Source organism: Colobus angolensis, unplaced genomic scaffold, assembly GCF_000951035.1.
Source record: "Colobus angolensis palliatus isolate OR3802 unplaced genomic scaffold, Cang.pa_1.0 Scaffold192, whole genome shotgun sequence".
Lineage (NCBI taxonomy): Eukaryota > Metazoa > Chordata > Mammalia > Primates > Cercopithecidae > Colobus > Colobus angolensis.
The window spans coordinates 1,040,804-1,054,836 of NW_012115066.1; the positions used below are offsets into that span (position 1 = coordinate 1,040,804).

General features: G+C 39.7%; 1 protein-coding gene across 1 annotated transcript in view; it reads left to right on the plus strand.

The window, feature by feature from the left end:
• Positions 1 to 14,033, plus strand: part of TRIM44 (tripartite motif containing 44) — a 144,594-nt gene continuing 130,561 nt past the window's right edge. Inside the window, exon 1 of the mRNA XM_011940720.1 lies at positions 1 to 745. Coding sequence (XP_011796110.1) covers positions 80 to 745 — 666 coding nt within the window. The 5' untranslated portion in view covers positions 1 to 79. The remainder of the gene's footprint in view (positions 746 to 14,033) is intronic.

Genomic DNA, 14,033 nt, shown 5'->3' on the forward strand with positions numbered 1-14,033 from the left:
GGAGGAAGTGAGGAGGCCGCGCAGAGGGAAGGCGGCGAGCCGTGAGGCCCCGAGGCCTTGACCGCGTCACAGCACTCACATGGCCTCCGGAGTGGGCGCGGCCTTCGAGGAGCTGCCTCACGACGGCACGTGTGACGAGTGCGAGCCCGACGAGGCTCCGGGGGCCGAGGAAGTGTGCCGAGAATGCGGCTTCTGCTACTGCCGCCGCCACGCCGAGGCGCACAGGCAGAAGTTCCTCAGTCACCACCTGGCCGAATACGTCCACGGTGCCCAGGCCTGGACCCCGCCAGCTGACGGAGAGGGGGCGGGGAAGGAAGAAGCGGAGGTCAAGGTGGAGCAGGAGAGGGAGATAGAAAGCGAGGCAGGGGAAGAAAGTGAGTCGGAGGAAGAGAGCGAGTCAGAGGAAGAGAGTGAGACAGAGGAAGAGAGTGAGGATGAGAGCGATGAGGAGAGTGAAGAAGACAGCGAGGAAGAAATGGAGGATGAGCAAGAAAGCGAGGCCGAAGAAGACAACCAAGAAGGGGAATCCGAGGCGGAGGGAGAAACTGAGGCAGAAAGTGAATTTGACCCAGAAATAGAAATGGAAGCAGAGAGAGTGGCCAAGAGGAAGTGTCCGGACCATGGGCTCGATTTGAGCACCTATTGCCAGGAAGATAGGCAGCTCATCTGTGTCCTGTGTCCAGTCATTGGGGCTCATCAGGGCCACCAACTCTCCACCCTAGACGAAGCCTTTGAAGAATTAAGAGTAAGTATTGGGCCTTCAAAGCATAAGCCTAGGGGTCAGGACACCTGGGTTTCTGCTCAGGTGGCCTGGCTGTGACCACATTCGCTTTCACTGTGTCCCTAAGAAGCTACTCTTTCCAACTTTTTGGGAGCAGTTCTTAGTCACCCTTTTTGGTTGAACTCCTTTGAGAATCTGATGAAAGTTCTGGACTCTGACCTGAGAAAATACATGCACACACAAAATCTAGTATACAATTTCTAGAAAATTGCAAGTTTCTGGTCTGTGGATTCCAGGTAAAGCATTTCTTGGGAGTTTTGACCCCACTTAGGCCAGTTTCCACAGCATCACTATTGTTGAAACTGGTGCTTTGTGCTAGGGCTCTTGATAAGGCAATCTTTTTGCCTACTGGAAAACATGGGAAATATGATTTTGCAGCATGAATCCAATCAGGTGATACGTCTGCATTGAAAAGAATAACACAATAGTTTAATAGTAACTTCATATGTTCCCTGAGTTCATTTTAGATTCTTCGTGTTTGAAACTTAGTAGAAAAGGAGAGTAAGAAGATGGAGGCCAAATTGGGGTGGGAGTGGAAGTTCCCTTGTCCTCTGTCTGGATCTTTATCTGTCTTGGACCTTACTGGTCCCCCAGGCAGTGGACACTTAGGAAATGTTTGTTGAATGAATGAATTTGCAGACGATGCGCCTTTTGTTTATATTGTGGATGTTTACTATCATTCAGAGAAACTGCTGGTGTTAATCGGGGAGGGAGGGGGGAAATTTTGAATGGAGTGATCAGTTCATTAAGTAATCTGTATTAGCGAGCATTGTCATATTATGATGACTTTTGCTTTCCTGAATAGGGAATAGCTGGCTTTGGGATAACAAATACCTTGAGAATGAAGCTCATCTTTATTAGGTTTTCCCTTTTTTAGTCCCTGTTTATAATTGTAAAATGCACATTCAGAAAGTATGTAAAAACTTACAGTCTAACAAATAATTATAAAACAAATACTGAGGTAGTCTCCAGATTAAGAAATAGAACATTGCTAGCAATATTGAAGCCTTTCCCTCATACCTTTTCCAATTATAACCATCTCTCTTCTGCATAAGTAAGCATAATCTTGACTTTTGTGATCATTTCCTTGCTTATCTTTATGCTTTTACTCCATATGTATGCATTCCTAAACTTATTTGAACTTGAGACTATGGGTATAATATTTTTATCATGCATTCTTCCGGGTTTTGCTTCATTTTCTCAACATTGTGTTTGTGAGAGTCATCCTATGAGTGGCTGTAGTTTATTCACTTTCATTACTATATCGAATTCCATTTTATGAATATGCCGTAAGTTACCTATTCTGTCATAGATGGACATTTGATTTGTTCCCAGGTTTGGGAGCATCGGGCTCTTACAAATAATGTCAGTATAAATATTCTTGGTCCTGTCTGTTGGTGTACATTTACATATATTTAAGTGGACTATAAACGCAGGAGTGAAATTGCTGCGTCAGAGGCTATGCATATCTTCAGTAATACTACATGTTGCCATCTGTTTTCCAGAGTGGTTGTACCAGTTTGAATCACTATGAAGAGTATATGAGAGTTCCTGTTGCTCTGTATCTCCAACACTTGCTGTTACAGTATTTTTAATTTTTGTCAATCTTGTGGATATATAATGGTATTTTATTGTGGTTTTAATTTTCATTCCTCTGATTACTAATGACTTTGAGGATGTTTTGTATTTTCTCTGTGAAGTACCTAGTCAGTTCTTTCGCCCATTTTTCTATTGAGTTGTCCTTTTCTCATTGTATGAATTTTTATATATGTTTGTTCTTTTCTTTCTTTTTTTTTTTTTTTTTGAGATGGAGTCTTGGTCTGCTGCCCAGGCTGGAGTACAGTGGCTAGATCTCAGCTCACTGGAACCTGTGCCTCCCAGGTTCAAACTATTCTCCTGCCTCAGCCTCCTGAGTAGCTGGGATTACAGGCACCTGCTGCCAAGCCTGGCTAATTTTTGTATTTTTTTTTTTTAGTAGAGATGGTTTTGCCATGTTGACCAGGCTGGTCTTGAACTCCTGACTTCAGGTGATCTGCCCACCTTGGCCTCCCAAAGTGTTTGGACTAATAGGCATTAGCCACCATGCCCAGCTATGTATTTGTTTCTGATTTTTTGTTGTTGTTCTTTCTATGTGGGTTGCAAATATCTTCTATGTGGTTTTTCTTTTTTAAAAAGTTGTGCTTTGAATAGAAGCTCTTCATTTTAATGTGGTAAAACTTATCGATACTTTTCCTTATGGTTAGTGCTTTTTGTGTCTTGTTCTACTTAGTATTGATTTTTGTGTAGTAGAATTAGGGGCTCAATTTCATTTTTTCCCCATACAGATAGCCAATTGCTATTGGCGTATTTATTGAAAAGCCCTTCCTTTGTGCACTGATTTGCTGTCCCACCTGTCATATATCAGGTGCCCGTAATGTGTGTGAATGTGTTACTTGGCTCTTCTGTTCTCTACCGTTGATCTGTTAGTATATCCCTGTGTGAACAGCATATTTTCTCAGTTACCATCCGTTTATAATATGTCTTAATATCTGATAAAGCAGGTCCTTCCATCTTGTCTTATAAGAGTGTGTTGGCCAGTTTTGGCCCTTTACATTTCTTAGAGTCATAGTATTAAAAAGCCTGCAGGAGTGTTTTTGGATATTGTATTAAATTTATAAGCCAATATGGGGAGAATTAATATCATTACAACATGAAGTCTTCTGATTCATTTATTTAGGTCTTTTTTATTGCTTTGCAGTAAACTTTTATATTTTTTTCCCGAAAGATTTTTCACATCATTGTAAAATGATTTTATAGTATTGTAGAAAATATGAGCCAGGCATGGTGGCTCACACCTGTCAGCTATATAGAAGGCTGATGGGGGAGCATTGCTTGAGTCTAGGAGTTTGAGGCTGCAGTGAGTTATGATCCTACCACTTCCCTCCAGCCTGGTTGACAGAGCTCCAAAATAAAAATAAATGGTTTTAAGTTTTGTTTTCTAATTGTATATAGGAATGTGATTAACTTTTCTGTATTGATTTTTTGTAATCTATCTGCTGAATTATCTTACATATCCTAGTAATTTATCTGTAGATTTATTCTACATACATGATTATATTATGTGTGAAGAGAGATCCTTTTTGTTTGTTTCTTTTCAACCCTTATACCTGTTATTTGTTTTTTCTTGCCTTACAGCATTGGATAGCACCCCCAGGATTATGTTGAATGGATGTGATTGGTGGATATTCTGGCCTTGTTCCTAATCTAGCAATAATTGATAACATTGCACAAATAAGTGATACGTTCTATGGTTTTTGAAAATAGATAATGTTTTATCAGTTAAAATATATTCTAGTAATAGTTTGCCAAGTTTTTCTGAATTTTGATTCATTACTTAATATCAAATGCTTTTTTTGCATCTTTTGGGATGATCATGTGATTTTCTTTTTTACTGTGTTATGATGAATTACATTGATTAATCTTTTAAAGTTAAATTTAAAAATCAGTGATACGTTCACATGCCTCAAAAGCCTTTGCCGTTTTTATCTGATTCTTCCATCAGCTGTTGGTAACTACTTGTTTTTTTCTTAGAAACAGGATCTTACTCTTGCTCAGGCTAGAGTACAGTGGTGGGAGCATAGCTCATTGTAATCTCAAATTCCTGGGCTTAAGCGATCCTCCCACCTGAGCATCCTGAGTTGCTAGGGCTACAGGTGTGCACCACCATGCCTGGCTAATTCTATTTATTTTTTATTTTGTAGAGAGGGTGTCTTGCTACGTTGCCCAAGTTGGTCTTGAACTCCTAGTCTCAAGTAGTCCTCCTGCCTCAGCCTCCTACAGCTGTGGGATTATAGGCATGAGCTGCTGTGCCTGGCCAGTAACCGTTTTTATTAGTTTTTTGGTTACCCCTCAGGTGTTTCTTTCTGCAAATAGAGGTGTGTGCATATATATGGTCTTACTTTCATCTCTTTGTATGGTCGTATTTTATAATTAAAGCAGAAAGGCTAGCATTTCCGGGATTTCCTTGATCCAACTTGGTCAAGTTGAAGTAGCCTTATGTTTTTGGATTTGGCTTATTAATAATTTGTGTAGTTTTTTTCGTTTATATTTATGGAAGAAATTGGCCTATCATTGTTCTTTTACTGTTCTCATGAGATTTTGCTATCAAAGTTTGGCTTCATAGTCTGAGGAAGAGTGTAGTGTTTCTTATATATTCTTTCTCTCTTTTAATGGTCTGGAAGTATTTGTGAAAGACTGAAATATTTCTTCCTAGAGTGATTGGTAGAACTGACCATGGAAGCCATCTATTCCTGGAGAGAGTGAAGGGGGAAGGGAGAGTTGGTTTATTATTGGTGTTTTGTGTTTTTTGTTTGTTTGTTTTTTGGTTTACATTTTTTAACATCCCCAACATTTTTTATTATTTTTAGTTTCAAACTTTTAAGTTCTGGGGTACATGTGCAGGATGTGCAGGTTTGTTACATAGGTAAACGTGTGCCATGCTGGTTTGCTGCACAGATCATCCCATCATTTAGGTATTAAGCCCAGAATCCATTAGCTATTCTTTCTGATGCTCTCCTTCCTCCCACTCCCTATCCACTGACAGGCTCCAGTGTATGTTGTTCCCCACCATGTGTCCAAGTGTTCTCATAATTCAGCTCCCACTTATAAATGAGAAGATGCAGCATTTGGTTTTCTGTTCCTGCGTTAGTTTGCTGAGGATAATGGCTTCTGGCTTCATTCATGTCTCTGCAAAGGACGTGATCTGATTCGTTTTTATGGCTGCGTAGTATTCCATGGGATATGTACCACATTTTCTTTATCCGGTCTATCACTGATGGGCATTTATGTTGATTCCATGTCTTTGCTATTGTGAATAGCACTGCAGTGAACATACATGTGCATGTATCTGTATAATAGAATGATCTATATTCCTTTGGGTATATACCCAGTAATGTAATTGTTTTATGTAGTATTTTGACTATGGACTCAATTTCTTTAATAGTCATAGGTCTGTCTAGGTTGTCCATTTTTTCTTAGATTAGTTTTGATAAGTTACATTTTCTCAGACATTTCTCCATTCTATCTAAATCTTCAAATGTGCTAGTATAAATTTGTGAATCATATTCTTTTTTTTTTTTTTTCTGTAGCTGTCTTAGCTATTCCTTTAAGAACTGTAGGCATATTGATTGATAATCTGCCTCTGATAATTCTAGTATGTGAAGACTTTGTGGACCTCTTTCTGCTGCTGTTTTTATTTTTTCATATTTCGTGTTTTTATTTCTTTTTGTGCTGGGTTCTGTGTAGCTGTGTAGCTTCTCATTGCTTTTTAAAAATTGCTTATGGTACTTTTCCAAATCTTCAATGAAGCTGCATACTTTGAGAGAGGATTTGAATTTGATTCTGCTAAGGCCTGAGAGTACAACTTGTTTAGAATCCCCTTCTACTAAATTAATTTCTTGAGGTTTCTTGGACCAAACTTTCAGGAGGACCTTGCTCACATCTTAGAGATTTTCTTTCATTTTATCCCCCTCTCTGTTTTGTTTACCTCTCTACCTTCCCCTTTGGATGTTTGGATAGTGACAAGTTTAGTTTGCTTTTACTCTGAGATTTTACCCCTTAGCAGGATGAAAAAGTGAGAGGGTCCCAAGTCTATATGGAAAGGATCCCCTTTATTTATTTATTTATTTATTTAGAGATGACGTTTTGCTCTTGTTGCCTAGGCTGGAGTGCAGTGGCTCCATCTCGGTCGGCTCACTGCAATCTCTGCCTCCCAGATTCAAGTGATTCTCCAGCCTCAGCCTCCTGAGTAGTTGGGACTATAGGCGCCCACCACCATGCCCAGCTAATTTTTTGTATTTCTAGTAGAGATGACATTCCACCATGTTGGCCAGGTTGGTCTTGAACTCCTGACCTCAGGTGATCCACCTGCCTTGGCCTCCCAAAGTGCTGGGATTATAGGCATAAGCCACCATGCCTGGCCAGAAAGGATCTCCTTTAAATGATTTTTTTGTTTGTTTGTTGTTGTTGTTTTTGAGATAGAGTCTCATTCTGTTGTCCAGGCTGGAGTGCAGTAGCGTGATCATGGCTCACTGCAACCTTCGCCTCCTGGGTTCAAGCAGTTCTCCTGCCTCAGCCTCCTAAGTAGTAGGGACTACAGGCACGTGCCACCACGCCTGCCTGATATTTTGTAGTTTTAGACCAGGTTTCACCATGTTGGCTAGGTGGGTCTCGAGCTCAGATGATCTGCCCACCTTGGCTTCCCAAAGTGCTGGGATTACAGGTGTGAGCCAACGCCTGGCCGTCCTTTAAATGTTTTACTCTGAGCATGCCATAGGCTTTGCTTTCTGTTATCCCATACTCCCCTCACACCTCGCTGTCTACTAACCAAATGCACAGCCTAGTTTCTTGGGCTCAGTATATGTTCTCAGATCAAGAACTGCTTCGTGTACTCTGCTTGTCCTAATGTTAGAACATTACTAACTGAACTATAGACTTTACTGAATGTCACTAGTTTTTCCTCTGATGACTTCTGTACCACGATTCTATCTGGGACCTCACATTTCCTTGGTTTGGATGATCTTGACAGTATTAAGTAGTGCTAGTCAGGTATTTTGTAGAATGTTCCTTGATTTGGATTTGTCTGGTGTTTTTTTCTCATGGTGAAACTGGAGTTATAAGGTTTGGGGAGAATATAATATTCGTTTATGCTTTGTTTTTTACACTTAGTATGTCCTGGAAATCACTCCATAGATTCTCTTCATTCTTCATGTATAGCAGCTGGAAATACTCCATGAGTGTCATTGAATTCTTCATTTAAGATACTGTGTTTTTCAACTCTAGAATGTTAATTTGGTTATTTTTTAAGAGATCTGTTTCTCTGGATCTTTTTGGGAATCATCCTTGATTGTATGTTACATTTTTCTGATTCTTGTCATGTCTCACAGTTTTTCATTTAATGCCAGATGTTGTGTTTGAAGGAACTGTAGAGACAGAAGTAATGTTTTCTTTATTCTTCTCAGAAAGAGCATGGCATTTGCTCTGTTAGGCAGCTAGGGTGAGAAACTGCTCATTTTGATTCAATAGAGATAGGAGCTTGATGGCAGCTCTGGTTTCATATGTTTTGAGTGCAATGAACGTTTACTTATTGGCAAGAGAGTATCTTGGAACAGTAAAAGTGACTCAGTGGGATGATGGACAAAAGAAGAGGATCATTGTTACACTGCATTCATTCATTCAGCAAGTACTTACTGAGAATCAACTGAGTGTAGGTACTTTCTAAGTACTGGAAATATAGCAGTGAACAAAATGAAAGTCCGTACTTTTGTCAGAGCTTACATTCTATTGGAAGGAAGTAGGAAAGAACAAAAAAGCAAATAAAAATGTAATAAGTATTATAAATGAAAAGTAAAATATAATACAGGATTAGAAAGGGACGGGAAATATCCTAGCTCTACCACTTTTTGACCTTAGGTAAGTTATATTATAGTTTGGCCTTGTTTCTGTATTTCTAAAATGGGCATAGTGATAAGAAATAAAATAGAGCTTTTGTGAGAATGAAATTACTTTGTGGGTGATTAAGAAACTTTAACAATGCTTAACACATTGTTAGTGCTCACTAAATGTTAGCTCTTCTTTTTATTATTAATATAAAGAGGCTAATTATACAAGTTGAGAATTGAGAGGAATTTGTACAATTTATGTTTTGATACCTCAGTGTTTAACCAGGCTGTCAGTGGCTGGTATTGGCAGTAGAAGGCCAAGTTCTTGCCAAAGTCTGCTGACATTTAGAGAAAAAGCAAACTTCAGAGTAGGCCAGAATGAGCAGAAAAACAGGGTGATCCTACAGCGAGAGGGGATTAGGGATGGAGACAACCTGATAGGCCAAATGGACTGAGTGAACATCTTGAAGGGACAAGATCAGCACTTAGTCACTTGAAGTACTGTTCTTTCTTTTCTCCTGGATGTTGCTATATTACAGTTTTGGTCCGTGGCATTTGGTTTCCAGGGGATTTTGTGGGTCCAAGTTTGAACTGAGCCTAGTCTTTAGCTTTATCATAGAAAAATAGTTATGCAGCCCAATTTATGACTTCTTACCTGAGTCGTGACTTGTCATCTCACATATGTGGGTTTCTCTTACTCTGACCATAATTTCTGGCTACGAAAATGGGTCACTGGATCTGACAAAGGAGCTTGATCTGGCTTATGGATTTATTCATACAAAAATTCTTACATTGTCAAGGGAATTTGCATTCAGAGCTACATTTAATGAATTTTTATGTTGAACAATAAAAGTGCTTTAGATATACTCAATAGTCTAGTATTTTTAAAAATTATTTTGAAAACAACCTACAGTAGAGGAAATATATTTTATACTATGATCTCCTTTATACACACAGCCACTCACCAGACATACCCCGTTAACTCAAATGAGACACCATTTGCCTTACTACATATGATACGTTCTGTTTTCTCTTCTATTCTGTTAAAAAAAAATTCTGGACCCTCCCACTAAATTGATCTCATGGCACACTAATGTGTCATGTCCTGTGGTTTGAAAACCACTTGTCTGGTTTACCCCAAGATCACCTGAAGAAAAGGTAGAGTCTTACAAAGTGGCAAAGGGAGAAGTGGTTGGCAGGATTCAGTAAATATATAGCATCTGTGGAGTTCTTAACATGGCTTTTCTAAAGACAGATCCAAAGGTTTTTAAGCCACACCCTTTGCTTTTAAGATGGGTGTTTGGGGAGAATGTTTGGTTAAGTGATAAGAGGAACAACTGCTTGGGGAGTGACTGAGGAGACATTGGTATCTGGGTGGATGGAAGAATATAAGTAAATGCTCAAAGAGCTGTGATTCTCGAGGAGCTGGAGGTATGTCATAGTGTATTCCATAGGGGTCAGTGAATCTGGCTTTTCAGTCAGCTCATAGAAGAAGCTTTCATAGGGAGACAGAAGGTTGAAGGCTTGCTGTAATGTATCTATTTATGTTTTTAATTTTTTATTCTTGCTGAAGAGATATAGGTCACTTCTAATTAGAGTTTGTAGCACTGGCATACATAGTGGTTCTACCAGTGTCTTATTAATTTGTACAGAATAAGACAAAAGCTAAGACCAAGGTAAAGGGAATGGCATGCTGTCATTAGTTGGAGCCACCCCTGTGTAATTCTGTAGAAAGTTTATGTGAGGCCTGCAGTTCTGGGATTTCCCATCGAAGTGTACTTTCATAACCTGTAAAAAGTCTTGAAAGTATGCAGTGAACTAGACAGATAGGGCTCTAGCTTTTTGGAATTCACTCTCTCCAGTGGGAAAGAAATAGAGTAATTTTGGATGGTGTTATGTGCTATGAAAACAATAAATTATGGTAATGTAAGAACGAGTTGGTGTGGCAGGATAGGTTACTTTTTGATAAGATGTGTTATAGAAGGCATCTCTGAGCATATGACATTGGGTGAGGACCTGAATTATGACATCTTGTGAAGTTCTAGGGAAATTTTCCTATTGTGTTACCATTTGATGCTACTGTGTAGAGTCCAGTGATTTTATTCATAGCAGAGACAATTGGTTTGGTTTATATGAACAACTCCTCATAGAAGGGTTAGTTGGCTCTGTAAATGAGAAAATGGCATTATTCTAGCATTTGAATGTGTTGTTAGCACAGATGAAAATACTGCTCTGTGGAGGGAATATGAGATTATGGGAATCCCTTTTACATTAGTTAGATTTTTTAGGGGATTCAACATTGACGGTGATGAGCTTCATTAAAGATCTAAAGTGCTTAGCCAGTGGTCTGAACAATCCACTCTTGAAAGAAAAGATCCGGACTTTTTCTACTCTCTCTCCTAAAAGTCTGGTGCCCTCTTTTTCTCTTTTCTGGCCTTTCAGTCAAAATAGGATGAGTTCATAGGCATTTTATGCTGTTAGGTAATTGCTTTTTTGGGTAAGGTTGCTGATGCAGCAGGCTTATTCTTAGGCTCCTCTGGTGATAAAGGACTCTTGAGCCTCTGTCACCATTGTCTTGACCACAGCTCTCGACATGGAGGTTGCCCTGCCTGCCTCTTCATTGACATACCCACCTTTTCCCTTCCCTTGCATCTAACCCAAGTCTGAGAAGCCAGAGATTCATCTGTATCAGTGCCTCGTATGTGTTCTGCTTGAGGTTATAGTTCAGTCTGGGAGGAGCAGCCCAGTTTCATGCTCTTATTCTTGTTTTAATATTCAGAACCAGGGGCTAAACTTGTTAGGTGGCAGTAAGGAACACAGATGCTTATGGACCTTTTAGAATAGGAGATGTATTATGGACAATGGATGAAACAAAAGCTTTAGTCTTGATATGGGGAGTAGAGATGAGAATGGGGTAAGAAACGCAGAAGCCTGACTCTGGGAGAGTTGAATCTTGTGTGTGTGGGTGGGGGAGAGAGAGAGAGAATTTTGTGTGTGTGTGTGTGTGTGTATGTGCATATCACTATGATAGGATCAAGCCAACACTGCATCAGGTGCAAAAAAAGTCAGTATTGATGCCCTTTTTAAATGTCAGAAAACTGATCAAGAATGAAAAAACCAAAACCAACCAATCAAGCAAAATCTCCCAAATCTACCAAAGGCTCAATCCACAATTTACGGCAAATAACTATATGGGCAGTGACTTTGATGTATACTGTAATGTGCTAGATTATTTTTGTTGAACATTTATATATTAAACCCACTTCAGATGGGTTTAGCTAGTTTTTGGTAAGGTAATAATTGGTTTTTAACATCAATAAGAAGATTAGCATATACATTCATTATAATATGTCCAAACTATAACATATAGCTAGCTTTCGTTTTATAGACTGATATGTTATTTTTTTAAACTAATTTTATTCATCTGAATAATTTTGGAGCATTTATTATGGTGAACTGTGTGGTGGATACTAAGAAGAATAAGCAAAGTTTCCAACTTCAGGAAGCTTACAGGGCAATAGGAAAGATAGTCTTTTCACATGCTTATTTGTGTGTATTAGAGAAAAGGTACAAACAGTATGCTATGGAAGTGGAGAGAAAAGAGAAATTGGTATCACTGGAGGGCATGGAGCCAGGAATAGATTCTTAGAGGAAGGAGTCTTCGAGGTGAGCCTTGAAAGATGGATAGGGTGTTACTAGGTAGATATAGGCTTTGAAGTATCCTTCTCTGTGTTCCCCTTGTAACAGCCTGTGAACATTTATTGTAGCACTAAATACTGTGTACTATGTCATGTTATTTCTTTCCATGTCTTTCACTGGTGGGTTATAAACTCTTTAAGGCTAGAACTATATGTTATTCATCTTTGTATTCCCAGCACCTAGCACGGCGCCTGCTGGATAGCAGATGAACATGAAATATGTGATAAATGTGTGATAGGAAGTGTAATAATCTTGTCTAGTTCCAGGGCATTAATGAAGAACTGAGAGAGTATTGCATAATTGTTATATATCAGTATTTACATTGGGATTAATTTGACTGCATCTAAAATAATGAAATAATTTGGAAAAATCCAAAATAACCACTCCCACATGATGTTTATTTCTCTGTCACGTAAAATAACATTGGGTGTAGGCAGTCTTAAGGTTGGCGTGGCAGAACCATGAAGTTACCAGAAATGTAGGCTCTTTTCAGCTCCATTCTGACATCCTTACTGCATCATGGACCAAGATGACTGCTGGAGGTCCAGCTAGTATTTCCAAGTTCCAGAATCACAGACATAGAAAAGTGAAGGGCACACCCCTCTATTTTTGTTTGTTCGTTTGTTTGAGACAGAGTCTTGCTCTGTCGCCAGGCTAGAGTGCAGTGGCATGATGTCAGCTCACTGCAACCTCCGCCTCCCGGGTTCAAGCAATTCTCCTGCCTCTGCCTCTCAATTAGCTGGGATTACAGGCACCCGCCATCCCCCCCCAACTGATGTTTGTATTTTTAGTAGACACAGGGTTTCGCTGTGTTGGCCAGGATGGTCTCAATCTCCTGACCTTGTGATCTACCCGCCTCGGCCTCCCAAAGTGCTGGGATTACAGGTGTGAGCCACTGCACCTGACTGGGCACACCCCTCTATTTTAAAGGGAACTCTCGAGAAGTTGTACACATTGCTGCTTATGTTTCATTGGCCAGAACTCAATTCCCTGGCCTTACCTAGTTGCAAGGGAGGCTGGGAGACAGTCATTTGTCCAGGCCACAGTGTATCCAGCTAAAAACCGAGATTCTCTTACTAAGGAAAACTGGGAGAATATTGAAGGACCAGTCTTTGACCCAGTTGGCTTTGCAGTCTGTTTTTGAGTCTTAGCTCTTCCACCTACTAGCTGTATAATGTTGAGTAATTCACTCAGCCTCTGAGTCTTGGTTTCTTCTTCTGTAACATGAGCTAAGTAATTGTTTCTCCCTATTGAGTTACATGAGGAACAAACAAGATCATAGATGTAAAGAGTTTAGCACGGTGCCTGGAATATCATAAGCCCTCAGCAATGGGTTGCTCTTGTTCTTATTACTGTTATAAAGCCATCTAAGGTTCTATTCTGAGTTCCATTCCAGACAAGTTAGTCTGGCAGCAGTAGAAGTTCTGGACACCAAGTTTCTTGGGTGCAAACTGTTCATCCCCCTCTCCTTCTGTTCCTTCTGCCTGCTCTAATCTGGTAGGTAGATAGGCTGGAGAAAAACTTGCCTTCAGAGAAGAGGCTTCTGTATATTTCAGTGTCCTGCTGATGCCTTATGCACTAGCTAACCAAAACACAGCTGGTAGGTCTAATTTTAGGTTCACAAGTCTTGCTGGTTGTCCTCTTTAGATTCTGTTTTACATTCTGAACTGTGGGAAGTTTTTATAGAAGCAGAGGGGAGGTGGGGACAATATACTCTTCACTTTCTGGTTAGAAAATAACCTTCATTTTCTTTCTAGTAGGCAGTCATGGGGAGAGATGTAAGGTTAAGTTTATATAGGCACCCCTACTATTTTCCTCTCAATTTTGAGTGTGTGTGAACCCTGGCAGGCTCGAACCTGTGTTGATTGGTAGACTCTGACTTCATGTGTATAAATAATGAAAATGCTAATCTTTGGCCAAGGTTATAAAACCAAGAAGAGTCTAGAAACTTTTGTCTGTTGTTGAGTTTTGAGACTCTGTTTCCAGATATATGAGAAAAATAACATAGCTGTCCTTTATTGAGTGGCCAGGTCATTTTCATATATTGTTTCATTTGTTTTTTTTTTTTTTTGAGATGGAGTCTCGCTCTGTCGCCCGGGCTGGAGTGCAGTGGCTGGATCTCAGCTCACTGCAAG